Source organism: Danio aesculapii, chromosome 22 (assembly GCF_903798145.1).
Source record: "Danio aesculapii chromosome 22, fDanAes4.1, whole genome shotgun sequence".
Taxonomy (NCBI): domain Eukaryota; kingdom Metazoa; phylum Chordata; class Actinopteri; order Cypriniformes; family Danionidae; genus Danio; species Danio aesculapii.
Window position 1 is genome coordinate 37749482 of NC_079456.1, and position 18295 is coordinate 37767776.

The window sequence follows — 18295 nt, forward strand, 5'->3', positions numbered from 1 at the left end:
TAATCACTTTAAAGAATCATACACACCAGGGTTGGTATTTTGAATGACCAATCTAGACCACATTAGCATTTTTTTTGCGTCTGAAACAGAACAAACAAGCCTTTATCTAACATTCACTGTGCTCCATGGGATTCATCCATCTCAGAAAAGGCAAAACAGTGTGAGTTTCCCCAATGAACGCTCCAGATAATGGGAAAAAAAGTCCCATGGCAAAGCACACTGTGCAGTGAACGGGAACAGAAAAGCCCGTCTGTGGGATTTTCATGTGGATTGATGCCAATTTTGGTGCCTCTCTTTCCACAAAAGCCAGTGTACTGAAGCGACTGCCATGAGTTTACATCGTTTGTCTGTCTCTTTTTATCACATTTCCAATCTTCCGATGCCACGCTCATAAAAGCGCCACTCCAGGGCATCGGGCACAGACTCAGATATTGATGTTGGCCATCTAATAAATAACCAGAGAGATTTGGAGTCATCATCAACCTGCAAACTGTATATATATATATAAAAAAGAGGAAGCCGTGTTTCACTTTCGCTTACATAGCTGCCAAAAAGCTTTGGGATTTTGCTGTTGCTAAGCAGAGTGATTCTGTCTATCACGTCGAATATTCTTATATCCAGTGGGCAAATGTCCTGAAAATGGGTTGGTATGAGAGAGTGACATTTCCCATTTCATATCCGCTTCATAACCTGCAGAAGCGCTGATGGATTTTGACATATCCTAACACTTTTCTTTAGCGGTGCCAGTATAAGACCTTTCCTCTGTGATTTTCATCGCAAATTTGCAGAGATGAAATTTGCCCTGGTCTGCGGTCATGGACCCAATTTTATAGATGTATTATAGATTAGAGATTTTAGAGATTTTAGATATACACCATTTGGGGAATGCAGTTTAGAATAATGAAATAATGGGAAAATAAAGACATAATAATACACATTTGATTATGCAGTTTATTTTAGGTTACCAAAGAAAATATTGTGTATATATATATATATGTTGTCTGCATAAAATGTTTATAGATTTTTAACCATGGAATACCTATTAGATAATAGGTTCTCTTTAGGTTGGCAAAAAACATCCTTGCAACAATCTGAAAAGGTTAGTTTAAGGTTATTATATGGACTGTTAATGTTAATTTATTAGAACAATACAAACATACAAATAGCCATCTTGTTCATAGGTTGTTTAAAAATTGCATATATATGTATATATGTCTGTGTATATATATATATACATATATATATGTGTGTGTGTATATATATATATACTGAACTACACTGAACTTCAACTCTAAAATCTGGACTTTACTAGAACTTCTATGCTAAGCTGCTTTGACACAATCTACATTGTAAAAAGCGCTATATATATATATATATATATATATATATATATATATATATATATATATATATATATATATATATATTCTGGGAAGGTTAGTTTATGGTTATTATATGGATTCAGTTGTATAGATCTTCGCATCATTCAGGGATTATTAATTTATTTATTTATAAAAAGGAAATAATGGGAAAATGCAAACATAGACATAACCATCTGATGTATAGGTTGTACATTAAATTACAATAACATTTAATAACTCATCTCTAATAACTGATTTATTTTCTCTTTGTCATGATGACAGTAAATAATATTAGACTAGATATTCTTCAAGACACTTCTATACAGCTTAAAGTGACATTTAAAGGCTTAACTAGGTTAATTAGGTTAACTAGGCAGGTTAGGGTAATTAGGCAAGTTATTGTATAACAGTGGTTTGTTCTGTAGACTATCAAAAATAAATATAGCTTAAAGGGGCTAATAATATTGACCTTAAAATTATTTAAAAATTAAAAACTGCTTTTATTCTAGCTGAAATAAAACAAATAAGACTTTCTTCAGAAGAAAAAATATTATCAGACATACTGTGAACATTTCCTGAATCTGTTCAACATCATTTGGGAAATATTTAAAAAAGAAAAAAATTCTAAGGGGGGCGAATAATTCTGATTACAGCTTACTTCAACTATATATATATACAAACAAAAACATACATACAAACAATACAAAACTGTCCAAACTTAGCAAATGGTGTGTGTGTGTGTATGTGCACTGTATTTAAAGTCCATCTAATCAGTTCATGAGCAGCTCCCATCCATGAGCATGTGTAATCAACTAAATGAGGAACCAGTGTGAGTGAGCGGTGCATGATTGGAACTTGTAGTCCATGTAATGGCTGATTGGTAGTTTTGTGTTGGTGACTGGATCGCTGGTGACTTTGACACCTTTGAACTTTGGTTCCGACCACAGTTGTTCCCAAGGGGTTGATTATTAAAATCGGCAGATTTCCAATTGTTTACGATGTTTCTTACAGGAACATACATTAAAAACAAGTTACTGGTGAGTTGATGTGCATCTCATGGTAACTATAAAGACCATACATAACAGTATTGCTCCTTCAGAATATTTCAGACGTGTAGACACACATTGAATAAGTGAAGCAAAGCCACACCACACGCAACAACTTGATCTTCCATAATTAAATGAATTTGATCAAATGTACGCAAAATTTCATGCTAGAAAGCCTGATTTTATATGGGATTGTAACTGATTTGTTGATATGATACCACGGCCCCTTTAAATACGAGATCAATGTTGTGAATTTTGATGCTCTTGCTGGCGGAGCAGTAAAGGCAGACAGCATTGTCACCAGGGTGAACTGCTTTCACCACCTTCAGTGTGAACACGCAATAAAGAATACCTGCCTAATTCTGCCCTGCATGCATTGCTGGCTGTGTTTCTCTGTACCCTTAGTATGTTCCTATACTGAACTCTGCTTATAGGGTTTCAATGGATTTCTACCCCATTTATCAAACTCATGACTGAGAAGAGCACCCCACACTTCACTTCTGTTTGACACTGGGAAATATTGAGCAGGGTTCGAATTGGAATTTCTATTTGTGTTGATCTTCTCTCTCTCTCTCTCTCTCTCTCTCTCTCTCTCTCTCTCTCTCTCTCTCTCTCTCTCTCTCTCTCTCTCTCTCTCTCTCTCTGCAGGTGGAATCTGCATCGCTCAGTCGCTGAAGATCCCTCATGACCACAAACAGGGAGATTTTGACAAGATCATCCGACAGCTCCTGGAGACGCGTCATGCCCGCGCGGTCATTATTTTCGCAAACGACGAAGATATTCGGTAAGCTAGCTGACAGCCCCTGGAAGAGAAACAGGGCTACAATACATTCGGTTTCAGACAATTAATTGCTCCCTTTTGAGCTCCAGAAAAGAAGCTCCCGATGACAACAAGTCAATACCCTACTGGCCTGAAAGCTATTACTTATTAAACTCAAGGGTCCGCTTATATCTTGTTTTGGCAGATAAGCTAATCTCTAGAGGGTATCGATTAATAGCATCAACATGTCATCAGTCAGACTATTGCTATTTGGTCATTCATACACAATGAGAATGTTTCTGTTGCTGTCGAGCCTTAATCAGCATGTTTACATGCACTCTAATATGCTGATATCTCACAGATATCTGATTATTGAAATGACATATTGTCCTGGTTTACATCTAAACTAATGACCCAGCAATGCAAGTGGCCCATGTTTACAAGACTTTATTATTAATTCAGTCCATTTCCCTGTAGTGATGTCAGATCTACATAGACATTTGGTATATGGCATTTCACAGATACAGTTGAAGACAGAATTATTAGCCCTCCTGAATTATTAGCCCCCTTGTATATTTTTCCCTATTCATTCGTTCATTTTCCTTTGGCTTAATCTCTATTTCAGAGGTCACCACAGCAGAATGAACCACCAACTATTCCAGCATATGTTTTATGAAGCGGATGCTCTTCCGTCCGCAACTCAGTACTGGGAAACACTTATTCAGACACACACTCATACACTAGGAACAATTTAGTTGATCAGTTCCCCTATAGCGCATGTGTTTGGACTGTGAGGGAAACCGGCGTACTCGGAGGAAACCCACTCCAACACGGGGAGAACATGCAAACTCCACACAGAAATGCCAGAAGAAACAATATTATAGGAGACTCTGGGTTGCGGCTGGAAGGGCACCCACTGTGTATTACATATGCTGGAAATTGTTGGCGGTTCATTCCGCTGTTGCGACCTCTAAAAGAGAGACTCAGCTGAAGAAAAATAAACGAATGAATGATTTTCAAATGTTGTTTTAATAACTCTTCAAACACATGCATGAAAGTTCATCTGGTTAATCCAATCCCAACTTCAGTTGAGGAAACATCACATGACTTTTTTAATGCTCATCGTGGATTTTATTAAGTAAATGTTTATCCACATATGTGCATATCTTTTTTTATCGGATTAAACAAGGCTACTGAGTCTATATGTTTGCACTCAGATTTATTTTTTTAAACACAGTATCCCAAAATGCTCATATAAATAAGTGGATGGAATCATAGCTAGTGTTGTGTGTGGTAATGTTCACAGGGGGATCCTCAATGCCAGTAAAAGTGCCGATAAAGTGGGCCATTTTCTGTGGATTGGCTCAGACAGTTGGGGAGCGAAGAACAGCCCTATTCAAGGGCTCGAGGACGCGGCCGTCGGCGCTATTACCATCCTGCCAAAAAGAGCCACTATTGCTGGTAAGATGTATTGATTTTATGCTAATGGCCGCTCAGTGTTGTGTAGAGAGTACAATAGCTTTGTGATGATGGTATGATGGAGTGCTACGTCTTATTCTTAACACTTTTAATTAACTACTAATATTTTGGTATTTATTGTTTTACTGTTCTACCATTCAGAAGGAAGTGTCTTATAATATGTGCAACTATTTGATTAAAATGCAGGAAAAAAAGCAAAGATGGAGATGATTCTTATTACTTATTATTGAACATATTTCATATATAACATAATGCTTTATTTACCATTTCTTTAGAGGGAAACCTCTATTTATTTTTTTGGTAAATTGACACTAGAAACACTGGAAAGTCCATTTATTTGAAAGATTAATTATTTAATCCTGTAATTATTTGAAATTCACCTTAAAATTTAATTCACATTTGTTCAATAATAACAAAAACAAACATGCAAACAAACAAAATGTTGATTCCTTTGAATGAAGGAGGGTAGGAATTAAAGGCTACCTTTTATGCCCTTCACTCGCTAACTTCCCTCCATCTCATTCACTCGAATGTACGTCATTGTTTACTTTATCCCAAGAATCAACTACTGGTGGAACATCTGCATGGGTTTTAATGAAATACCCTAAACTCTTGAGCACTTGGGAACTACACTGTTGTGGCATCACAATTGCATTGCATGGGACTATTAGGTGCTGGAGTGAATATATGAATCTGACTCACTCCCTCTGTCAAAATTAAGGGTTTGAGAGAGTGCCCATGCTAACTTCACTCATTCACTCGATGAAGTGGAATGCTCTTTAAAACAAGTGAAGGGACGTCTTCACTTGAAAATGTTTGTCTAGAAGTGGACTGAATCACAGTCAAGGAGGATGGGATGAAGGGTAGAAGGAAGGGGGAATATATGAAGAAAAGAAGGAGTGATAAGGAATGAACCAACGAATGTTTAAGGAAGGAAGGGAGAATTAAAGAAGGGAGAGGGGAAGTTTGAGAGTGTTTGTCTAAAAGTAGACTGGATGGAGCCAAAGAAGGAAGGATAAAAGGAGGAAGGAAGGAAGGAAGGAAGTATGGATGGATGGAAGGAAGGAACAAAGGAAGAAACTAAGGAAAGTTTAAAGAAGGAAGGGAGAATTAAAGAAGAAAGAAGAGAAGTTTGAGAGTGTTTGTCTAAAAGTGGACTGGATGGAGCCAAAGAAGGAAGGATAAAAGGAGGAAGGAAGGAAGGAAGGAAGGAAGGAAGGAAGGAAGGAAGGAAGGAAGGAAGGAAGGAAGGAAGGAAGGAAGGAGAAGGAAGGAAGGAACTAAGGAAAGTTTAAGGGAAGACGAAATGTAGGAAGGAATGAAGAAAGGAAGGAAGGATTGAAGGAACTAAGGAAAGATTAAGGAAGGAAGAGAGAATTAAGGAAGGAATGAAGGAAGGAAGGTAGGAATAATTAAGGAAGGAAGGAAGGAATAATTAAGGAAGAAAGAAAGAAAGAAAGAAAGAAAGAAAGAAAGAAAGAAAGAAAGAAAGAAAGAAAGGAGCAAAGGAAATATTAAAGAAGGAATAAATGAAGAATTAAGGAAGGAAGAAAGGAAGGAAGGAAAGAAGAAAGAAAGGAACTAAGGAAAGATTAAGGAAGGAAGGGAGAATCAAAGAAGGGGGAAGAGAAGTTTGAGAGTGTTTGTCTAAAAGTGGACTGGAGCGCAGCCAAAGAAGGAAGGATGAAGGGAGGAAGGAAGAATGGAAGAAACTAAGGAAAGATTAAAGAAGAAAGGGAGAATTAGGGAGGAAGAAATGAAGGAAGGAAGGAAGGAAGGAAGGAAGGAAGGAAGGAAGGAAGGAAGGAAGGAAGGAAGGTAGAATCAAACAAGGAAGAAGGGAAGTTTGAGAGTGTTTGTCTAAAAATGGATTGGAGCGCAGCCAAAGAAGGAAGGATAAAAGGCGGAAGGAAGGAAGGAATGAGCTAAGAAAAGATTAAGGAAGAAAGAAAGAATTAAGGAAGGAAGGAAAGAAAGAAAGAAGGAATGAAGAAGGAATTAAGGAAGGAAGGGAGAATTAAAGAAAGAAGGGTAGTTTGCGGGTGTGTGGCTAAAAGTGGACTGCAACTCAGCCAAGAAAGGAATGAGGAAGGAAGGAGGAAATGAGGGAAGGAAGGATTAAGGAAGGAGGGAAGGAAGGAATTAACAAACCTTATGTTGGCAGTTGTTGTTGGACAAAATTATTTTCATTAGCTATAGTTAACAGCAAAAGTGCAGGACTGAAATAACTCAGGGTTGAATTAAAAATAAATGATACTAATGATTTTTAAACACCAACAGTAAATCCCTCAAATAACGCTAAATCCCACTGTTGTTTTGGACGTGAAAAAAGGGCTGAAAAATGTCAGAACGTGACTGATGTACACACACCGTTGCACATTTATAAATCGCCTCTACTATCTCAACCCTTGTTTTTGATTGCACAAGCAACTTTCTTTGCAGTGTTCAGACTGATGTCAGGCTGAATGGATGGAAGGCAGAAGCGTCGACCTAATAATAGCCCCTCATCTCCCCAGCGTCTGCAAAACTGTGTCACGTTTGATAGAGAACGGAGCGCAACAGAGTCCAAAAGGCCTCACATCGAACTCGTTTTGTTCACCGGAGATCCTGAATCTGATCCTGACAGGGGATTGTGACCCAGCTGGACCTCCTTTCCAGCCCGTCCTGCCAGGGGCTCCGTCTCAGTGCCAGATTAATAAATGAAAGCCCCGTGGTGGTATATTTTGAGACAGACGTGAACTAATGGTATAAAGAGGCCTGTGGATGGAAGGGGTGAAAGAGAGATGGATCTTCTGTGGAGGAAAGGCCTGGGAGGTTTTAGACTCTCTTGATTCAGTTGTTGTTGGGGGAAAGGAATTATTCATCCACAAAGACTTATTTTGCACATTCTGAAGTGTCTGAAAGTGTCGTTGATCACATATATTCACATTTTTTATTACAATTATTGTTTGTTTTGTGAATGACATCTGTGGGATTATTAAATAAAATAGTAGATAATAGATAATAGATTTTTTATGGATGCTCCGATCGATCAGCCAAAGATCGATATCGGCCGATAATCAAATTTTTATGACTCGATCGGTACTCGACAATCCGGCCGATCTCATGAATCACAGGGGTTTGTTAATGAGTTTACAAGCAGAGGAATACACACGTGCGGTGCGACCCGTTTATACAGTCTATTGGTGCGACTCGCGTGAGTGATGCTCTCTTTGTTGCAAGTGCAGCTATTGTACTTCCAGTGTTTTGAGCTGCTGTGACATGAGTGATCGCCCCTATCTAGTGTCTCATCCAACCTTATGACCTCTCCCGGAAGCTCTTTTACCAGCTCCGTGCTACCCACCGTGCTGCCCTCTTTGACATTTTTTTATTTATTTAATTACAATAATACAGCTACAACAATTATAACTAAAATGGCTATACTGTTGTTTTTTATTTAATTAAGTTTAAATCAACAATCAAATACATAAATAACTTTAATAATAACTAAATGAGTATTGTATTAGAAAAAAATTATATATATATATATATATATATATATATATATATATATATATATATATATATATAAAATGGTACATTGTACTATTAACAAATCATAAATCAGCATACTGTTATACTTTCTACTTATTCAGTTCAAATAAACTGAATTTAGATACTATAATATTTGTTTTAAGTTCATATTTAGCATTTTTGTTAATAGAATTAAAGCTAATAACTGTTAGAGTGAAATATAATTATGTTTCTAATGATTAGATCCAGCAAAAAACCCTATATATTTCAATTAATACAAGTTTTTGTTGTTGTTGTATTATTGCAACCCTGTTTAAAGTAGTAATAGTTTATTCTTTAATGGGGTTAAAAGGCCATGTATCAGAAGTATCACGCTTTGAAATAAATGACCGCACAAGTTATTTGCTTATACAGAAATTTTGTTATAAATAAATACAATAAATATTCATAAATCCAATTTTTTTTCTATTTAGGCAAATGCTATCCTTGATAATTCTATATTTACAAATAAAGCTAATAAATGTTTGAATTAAATCTAAATGCTTGTAAAGATTCAGCAATAAACCTATCCATTTTAATTAATACAGTTTGTTGAATTGTTGAATTCCGTTCAGAATAGCAAAAATGTACTATTTTTTTCTTTAATGGCAAAAAAAGGCATTCATCAAATATATTGAGCTTTGAAATAAGTGACTACAGTAGTAATTTGCTTGTATGGAAATTTTGTTATAAACAAAAAATACAATAAAATATAATAATTTTTTTTCTGTTTAGGAAAATGTCAACACAGGCTCATTCTGAAATTGTAGCCCTATATACATTTCTAGAGATCGCAAATTATGTATCCAGAAGTACGTATGGCTGCATTTCGTCAATAAAACGAATGCTATGGCGCGGTATGACGCTGTCAGTCAGTGCATTTGAAAACACTTTTGGTTGGGTTTAGGGAAGGAGGAGAATGGGTCAGTCGATCGGTCAGTCAATCAGTCATTCAGTTAGTCAGGCGACAGCAGCTTCTGGTGGATTTATGTGAGAACAGCAGGCACTCGTGAGAGAAAATTTGAGATTTCAAAACGCATACACAGCGGCCTCTGGTGGATTCGCAAAAACAAAAACTGCAAAAACAAAAACTGTACCACCTGGGACGTATGCTAAGTTTGTATGAGCCTGGGTTGGAAATGTTATTCTCGATAATTCCACATTTACAAATAAATAAATTAATGTTAAAATGAAATATAAATATGAGTTTAATGATTAGATTCAGCAAAAACAAACAAACAAAACAAAAACTATCCATTTCAGTTAATACAAGTTTTTTTTTTTTTGCTTATACAATAATAATCTCGTTCAGAATAGCAAAAATGTACTAATATTTTCTTCTTGATGGCAAAAAAGGTCATGTATCAAAAGTATTGAGCTTTGAAATAAGTGACTACAGAAGTAATTTGCTTGTACGGACATTTTGTTATGAAAAATACAATAAAATAAATAAATTTTATCTCTTTAGGAAAATACCAAGCTCATTCTGAAAATTAAACCCTATATACATTTCTGGAGATCATGAATTATGTATTTATACGAATGGCAGCATTTCATCTTTAAAACGAATGCTACTAGGCGTCAATCGGTGCTTTTGAAAACACTATTAGTTGGGTTTAGGGAAGGAGGAGGGTGGGTCAGTCGATCATAAAGACATTCAGTTTGTCAGTCGAAAGCGGCCTCTAGTGGATTTATGCAAGAACAGCAGGCACGGATAGCGAGAGAAATTTTAAATCTCAATAAGCATACACAGTGGCCACTGGTGGATTGAGGAAAACAAAAACTTCACCACCTGGGACGTATTTCTCCAGAAATATATATAGCTATACGTTTTTATAATGAGCCTGGGTTGCTAAAATGTTATCCACGATAATTCCATATTCACAAATAAAGATAATAAATGTTACAATAAATATAAATACTTTAATGATTTTTTTAATGAGTTTGATGATTAGGTTCAGCAAAAATAAATAAATAAATAAATAAATAAAAAACTATCCATTTCAATTAATACAAGTTTTGTTGTATAATATGCCTGTTCAGAATAGCAATAATGAATACTATTTTCTTCTTTAATAAGAAAGCCATGAATCAAAAGTAATACATGTTGAAATAAGTGACCACAGAAGTATAAAATAGAATCTACCTGAAATTTAGTAATAAATAAAGCAAAATATGATAATAAAAAAATAAATAAAGGTTTTTTTTGTTTGTTTAGGAAAAATTGATCCTGGATAATTCCCTATTTACATCTTCACTCCTCCCTCCAGTTAATCCATTCAATGCGGCGCTGCAAATGGAAATCGTGTCACACAGTGCAGTGCGTTTTCCAGGTATCCACAGGGTTATGATAGCATCTCTCGGCTCGCGCTGTTTGCCATTTGCTGATAAGTGCGTGGAGCGCAGCTTTACCGGGTCGAGCAATTGCCCCTGCATTTCACAGCACTGATGGAACAATTTGAAAGGCACTCGTCAGGGAAAGCATCACACTTTGCGGCTTTATTGTGCTCTTTGAAACAGACCTATGAAAACAATTGAATGTAGTGCTGCCACGACCAGAGAGTTTGTCTCACTACAGGCGAGAAAAATCTGCTCTGCTTTCTGAAAGTCAAATGATGTTGTCTTTTGTGGACGGGCGTGAAGCTGGGAGCCATTCGGCTGCTGTCTTTGATCTGAAGGTGAAAAGTGAACGTGTGTGTTGTGTTCAAATACACAACCTGATGATCTGAAGAGTCATGTTTTTATTTACACTGCACTCCAGACTAAACAATCGCCCCTGAACGTCTGCAAATCTGTACTTTGAGAGTTTAGTTGACTAAACTGCAGTTAGTCTTGTGAAAGGGGGACATTTTAAGACCAATGCAAGATTGTGGCAGCCTGTTGCGTCAGCAGTGGACTGGACGAATATATAAGGTGATAAGCTTTAATCCTCATATGTTGCATACACAAAAAACTGGCTTCAGCAGATTGATGAGTACTATTGGTCGAAGGTTACATCACATAGTTAATATTCCTGAGCTTGCTTACAGTATGATTATACCCTACCTCAACTTTTTTGTTTGGTCATTTTTGCCCCATAAAATCACATGAAAAAAATACTATAGTAACGTATAGTAAATAATATAGTGTTTCTGAGACATACTATTGTAGAATACCTGAATAAATATGTTGTGGTAATTATGGTAATGCAACAACTATAGTGATATAAACAAATTACCCAATATTACTTTTTATTATGGCTGCACGGTGACGTAATGGGTAACCTCACAGCAAGAAGGTCGCTGGTTCGAGCCTCGGCTGGGTCAGTTGGCATTTCTATGTGAAGTTTGCATGTTTTTCCCGTGTTCACATGGGTTTCCTCCGGGCGCTCCGGCGTCCCCCACAAGTCCAAAGACATGCGCTATAGGGGAATTGGGTGAACTAAATTTACAGTAATATATGTGTGTGAATGTAAGAATGCATGGGCGTTTCCCAGTGATGGGTTGCTGCTGGAAGGCCATTCGCTGTGTAAAACATATGCTGGATAATTTGGCGGTTCATTCCGCTGTGGCGACCCCTGATTAATAAAGAAAAATGAATGAATGTTTTAATTATTCATAGTATATTACAATAAATCACAGGTTACTTTAGTAAGAACTAAAGCATACGTATTATAGTTCATCCGTTCACTATAGTTAATACTACAGTATGCTGTACCATTACACTTTGAGTTAAAACACAATATAAGTAAAATAAATGGGAAAGAAAAATAAAACAAACAAACAAACACACTTGTATTGATTTTTATTAATAAATTAAAACTAATTAATCTAATTGTTGCGGCCGGAAGGGCATCAGCTGCGTAAAACATGTGCTGGATAAGTTGGCGGTTCATTCCGCTGTGGCTACCCCGAATTAATTAAGGGACTAAGCCGAAAAGAAAATGAATGAATGAATGAATTAATCTAATTATTATATTGGATCTAGATAGAATGGATGGCATTATTATAATTAATATATTGGATGGCAACTAGATAGAATGAGATATTATAATCATCATAGATAAAGAATTATAATTATGAAGGATTATACAGTGACTAAAAGCACCTAGCATGCATAGGGCCAGATTAACATAAGGGCTAGGTGGAGCTGAAGCCCCAACACGAATACGAGGAGAACATGCAAACTTCACACTGAAATGCCAACTGAGCCAACCGGGGCTTAAACCAGTGACCTTCTTGCTGTGAGGTGACCAGTAACCACTGCGCCATGGATAAGAATATTAATTAGCAAATTAATAATAATAATAGCAAAATAACCCCCCCCCCCCCCCCCCCCCCAAAATTGTGAGGTGATAAAATAAATGTTGCCTTTGGATTTGCTATAGCCTCATGGCCCAATATGTTCTTAATCCGACCCTGCATACACTGAATTAATTAGAAGTACAGCTCTAGAATCAACTGAATTTGAAATGAAACTACTGAAAATTACTACCAATTACTAACAAACTTGATTTTATTGTCGCTCAGATCACTAACATTCAGTATTCACAACAGTATTAAAGATTCCTGCCTTAGGAAACATGACTGAAGTTTACCACCTGTGGCCCCCAAACACAAGCAATGCAACATGCATCATGACCCTTGAAACCTTGCTAGTAATCCATCTTCATCCAATTAACAAAAATCGAACACATATCAAGGGCTTTCAAAACCCTAAAGAGCACCCGAGGCTTCGGTTAATTCCTATCTTTATGTGAATAATTGAAGCCATCACATGCTAACTCAGCCACGGCTCTCCAGGGCACCAGCCAGTGTTTCAGCAGTCAGGTAAGTCATGGTGAAATCTAGCTGGCAGCCTGTCAGTAGAGATATCTCTTCTGGACTTGCCCAAACGCTCCGATGTGACGAGCACTTAGTGAAAGACCCAGAGATGCCTGGAGTGTGACGCAACAATAATCATAGTCATGTCAGTCTCGCGGGTTAGCTACTAGAATATATGATTGCTTAAAGGTCTGTTTTCTGTGGTTAAATCGGTGGTTCTCAGCTCGTTTTGCATCAGAATTTCTAGATTTTGTCTGGAAACTTATTTTTGAAATGCATTTTGGTTAGCATATACCAGGTTATGGTCATACTTTTGATATTGCTAGACCAATATGTGAGGGTGTTAAGACCATAATCAATAATCGTGACCTCAATTATTGACAACATTTTCTAAAAATCTTAACAGATTTATCTGTGATGAACATCAGTTAAGACAATGTTAGCATATGTTAACTTTAAGTGAAGTTTATTTATAAAATAATTTCGAGAGGAAAGCGTGCTTATGACTGATACCAGCTGGTCCTCATTAGCTAACGCATGATTCACCAATCAGACGATTCCTAAACCACTATAAATAACCAGAGTATCTTACCTTAGCCATCTTAAGCTGCGGTCATGCTGGGCTTTGTGTGTGTGAAATTCTGTCGTACAGCACTGCGAAAAGGGGCGGGGTTAAACAAGATGACATAGACATTAAATGACGATTGCTCCGTGTTTTAAATTTCTGTCCAGAAAGGTCCTGTTCTGATCCTCGATTAGTCTCACGCAGTCAAGTGATGCGATTTCGCAGGTCAACTTTGCACCGCAGCAAACTGCGAAACTTAACGCTTGATCCTGCGTTTCCGGTCTGACGCATTCGCGTGCGTATGATTGGAAGTCTATGGGAGGAAAAGCCCAGTGTGACCGCAGCTTTAGCCTTAGAGAATCCCCCCCCCTCCCATTTCCTTGTCAGTGCAGCACGAAGGCCTAATGGTTAGCATCATTGGCTCACAGCAAGAATGTGACTGGTTCAGATCTTACCTGGCCAGGTCGGCGTTTCTGTGTGGAGTGTGCATGTTCTCCCAGTGTTTGCGTGAGTTTTCCCCAGGCTCTCCGGTTTCCTCCCACAGACCAAAAACATGTAACACAATTAAATTTACAAAACTAAATTGACATTATAGACAAGCGTCGAATCCAGTATTCACTCTATAGCATTCATAATCTACATCTACCATTAACAAGCAGGGGATCTCACGAGCTCAGGGCTCTCTCCCGGGACAGCATGCCAAACATGCTTTACAATCAATCATCAGCTAAGGGCGATCTCCTGAATTGTAGGGTAGAAAAAAATGGCACGTTAAGCTTTTTTCCCACTAATTTCATCTTAAAGGATCATTAAACACCAAAACACATGTTTTTTGAGATGTTGACAGTCATATATGTGTCCCACGTTGCTAACAACACTATTAGGACACTTATATTTCAGAAAAAAAGTGAAAATTGGTTGTTTTTGCGTTATTTTTAGCAAATTCGTTCTTCCGGTTTGAAAAGAAATTTTGAAGCAACATCACGGCAATTAGATCCTTACGGAAATTCCAGCATGGGGACTGGATTTCTGTACCGGCCGGTACAATGTGACGTGTTCAGCATTAATTTATGAGAAAGACTGCCAAGTCTTTCCAAACCTCCAATGAGTGCGCTCTGTTTTGAATGAGGTGCAGCTTTAGTAATATGCATCATAGCTTCCAAGACTGTTTTTACCTGTTACAGTGTTCAGAGAGACGCCACGCTGTGTTGCCAACCGTAATTCAAACAAGTGGAAGAAGAAGAATTGTTCGGACACATGGGTGGTCAATGTTGCGTTTATAAATGTGCCACAATGAAGATTTTGTTTCCATTTTCCTGCAATGAGAGCACCGCTGTGTGTGGACATGTGTGGATTGCAGTGGTCTGCTGACACTCGACAAAAACATGTTTGTAAGGAATGTTTTTTGACCCGAGAGCTTTTCGCATCTGGAAATGGTGAAATCCAGATTTGCCGCTCGTCTTCTTTAAAAAAAAAGACGCAGCTGCAGTTGGTGTTGATTGTCCTGTCTCTACAGATTTGGTAAGTGCGTGTGATCAGTGTTCTTTGTTTGTTTATTCAGATGGCAAAGGCTGTTAGTATCGTCAGCAGTACTCTTTCAGTCTTAAAGACACACCTTAGTCAAAAGGATTTAGTTAGTAAGTTAGTAATATCACTACAATATTATGGACTGAAAGATCCGCTGTAAATGCTGCTCTCTGAATGTAAACACCTTAATCAAACATCTGTCAAACATCATTTGGGAAATATTTGCAAAAGAAAAAATCATAATAATAAATAGTTTTGACTTGAACTCTACATAACATTGAACTGAACTAAACTGAACTCCAACTCTGAAAACTGGACTGAAGCAGTTTAATTTACTAGAAGTTCATGCTGCTTTGACACAGTCTACATTGTAAAAGTGCTATATAAATAAAGATGAACTGAATTAATTTGAAAAAGAAAACGCTGATATAAAAAGACACCTTAAATGTGGATGTTAGCCGGTAGCCTGTATGTCTGTTCATTAAAACAAACCCCTGACTTGTGACTCGCCACTAAACAATCATTCTAAACCTACTCAAAACTTTCGAAAGCTCAAACTTTTCTCCACCTGCTGTTGCTCGGACGTTAGCATATGAGCTCGCAGGAATCTGACATTCTTGGCCCGGCCCGTAATTGGATCAAACTGTGCACAAAGCGGTTCCTCTCCGCCTTATCATGTGGCATTTCAGTCTCTTGGTTTAGTTTTAATTTGGCCATTAGGCTCACAGCTGGCGGCCAGGTCTCTGCTGTGACCTCCGACTGGGTTTGTTTGTTTGGGTGCTTATTGTGTTATGTAGTAGATGGCTCTCTAACAGTCGGGGGGCTGGAATTGTCACTCCGGGATTTCTGATTATGACCCTAAACTCATAGTGTCAATGCTGCAGCCATCACAAAACACCATTACTGGAGCTAGATTGAAAGGATGGGGATGGATTCCATTCATGCCTGTTTGATAAGGAAACGTACCTGCTTGAAAACGCAAATAAAGACTTTTCTTGCCTTCATGTGGATTCGTGGGGTGTTTGGACTATATTGTTTTCTGTTTTTATCAACCCAGGCTCATTCTGAAAACGTAGTCCCGAGGACGTTTCTGGAGACCGCGAAATACGTCCCGGGAGGTACGCATTTTTGCAGTTTTTGGTTTTCGCAAAACCGCGAGAGGCCGCTGTGTTCGCGTGAACCCACCAGAGGCCGCTGTCGAACGAACGTCTGTCTGTCCGACTGGCTGAATGATTGACTGGGCGACCGGCCAATCGGCTGGCCGACCCACCCTCCTCCTTCCCCGAACCCAACCAATTTTACTGATTGACCCGCCCGCCCTAAACCCAACCAACGATTTACAAAAGCCGTCCGGAAAAAGCCCTCGTCCGATTTGTATTTATTTATTTATTTTTTCACCACGTTTTCGGATTTTACCACACTCTCACCCTGTTATGAACCTCTTCGCTTTATTTCTTGGATTCTGTTTTAGTCTTACCTGATTTCTGGAACCGCTCTTCCGCGTGCTCGAACCCGTTCGTCGTCGTCGTGGTCAGCTCCTCTCTGCGTCTCGAGTCCGCTGACGCACAGGACGAGCTAACCAGAAAAACTGGTTGCGGCGGAAAAGCCCTCCACACGAAGGTAAGCAGTCAGCCGGCGAGCGCTAAAAGGAACGGCGTCATACCGTCCCGCAGCGTTCGCTTAAAAAACGAAATGCAACCATACGTACCTCCGGCTACATAATTCGCGGTCTCCAGAAACGTCCTCGGGACTACGTTTTCAGAATGAGCCTGGGTTGGTTTTTATTGTTTAACTTTTTATTGCAGTTTCCAAATTTACATAATGATGTATGGGGTTTACCACATTGGGTACACAAAACAGCCAAACATAGGTATCCATAAATTTGATGGAGAAAAGAAATTCAAAGACATCATGGAACAATCAAAACATTCATTCATTCATTTCTTCTTTCGGCTTAGTCCCTTTATTCATCAGGGGTTACCACAGCAGAATGAACTGCTAAATTATCACATTATTGACATTATATTGATAGCTTTTTTAGACTCCAGAACACTCTTATCATGTAAATAATCAACTGAAACACATCAAATGGTGTTGTATAAATTGTATACCAAGTTTTTCTTAGCAAAAAAACGTGTTGATTTGATATCATCCACACAAAGTCAACAGTGTTTAAGCCACAATGAGAGTTACGGTTTTATTTTCTGACCCAGTTATGCTCCATTATATAAGTTAAATCCACTGCAGGGCTATTTAGTGTTAAATCTCAGGGTGATGTATTTTCAGCTGAAACTGAATAATTAAGAGAGCCGAGGTTTCAATAATTCATGTCGAAAATGCCAGTTTTGCTTGAAATTGAATGAGCTGTGGTAAACAAGTAGTAGCTATGAAGATAAATAAAACACAAAACAGCCCAAAACGTCCAAAATTACTGTACGGTTGGCATCAGCTCACGAAAAACATCATTTTAATGTTTCATGCATACATTAAAAAAGACCCCAAGTGTTTTAACATGGAGTATTTGGTGTAATGTGATTGTTATTGATTGATTGGTTCATTGATTTTATTGGTTGGTTGGTTGGTTGGTTGGTTCATTGATTGATTAAATGTTTGGGTTATTCATTAGTTGGTTAGTTCATCGATTGATTGGCTTATTAATTTATTGATTGGTTGATTCATTGATATATTGATTGGTTAATTGCATTAGTTGATTGATTGATTGATTGATTGAGCCAACAATAGATTGGTGTGCATATTGATTTGATTGATTGATTAATGCATTGATTGATTGATTGATTAATGCATTCATTCATTCATTTATTGGACTAATTATTTGAATGGCTCAGCAATCGATTGGCTGGTTGCTTCCTTAATAAGTTGGTTTGTTAATTGCATTGATTGATTGGTTGATTGACTGATTTATTAATTGGTTGATCGGTTGGATGGTTGGTTGGTTGATTGATTGATTGATTCAACAATTTATTCATTGGTTGATGGATTGATTAATATGATTGTCTTGGTTTACTTGTTGTGTTGATTGATTGATTGATTGGTTTATTGATTTCATTGGTTGATTGGTTCATTGATTAATTTATTGGGTTATTGATTGGTTGGTGGGTTCATCGATTTATTGATTGATTGGTTGGCTCATCAATTGGTTTGTTGATTCATTGATAGGTTGGTTGGTTAATTGCATTGATTGA

At 37.7% G+C, this 18295-nt stretch overlaps 1 protein-coding gene across 2 annotated transcripts in view; it reads left to right on the forward strand.

Moving 5' to 3' along the window:
• Positions 1 to 18295, forward strand: part of LOC130215510 (metabotropic glutamate receptor 7) — a 288980-nt gene that overhangs the window by 139091 nt on the left and 131594 nt on the right. For both annotated transcript variants that reach the window (XM_056447333.1, XM_056447332.1), the window contains exons 3-4: positions 3056 to 3191; positions 4474 to 4628. In XM_056447333.1, coding sequence (XP_056303308.1) covers positions 3056 to 3191; positions 4474 to 4628 — 291 coding nt within the window. The remainder of the gene's footprint in view (positions 1 to 3055; positions 3192 to 4473; positions 4629 to 18295) is intronic.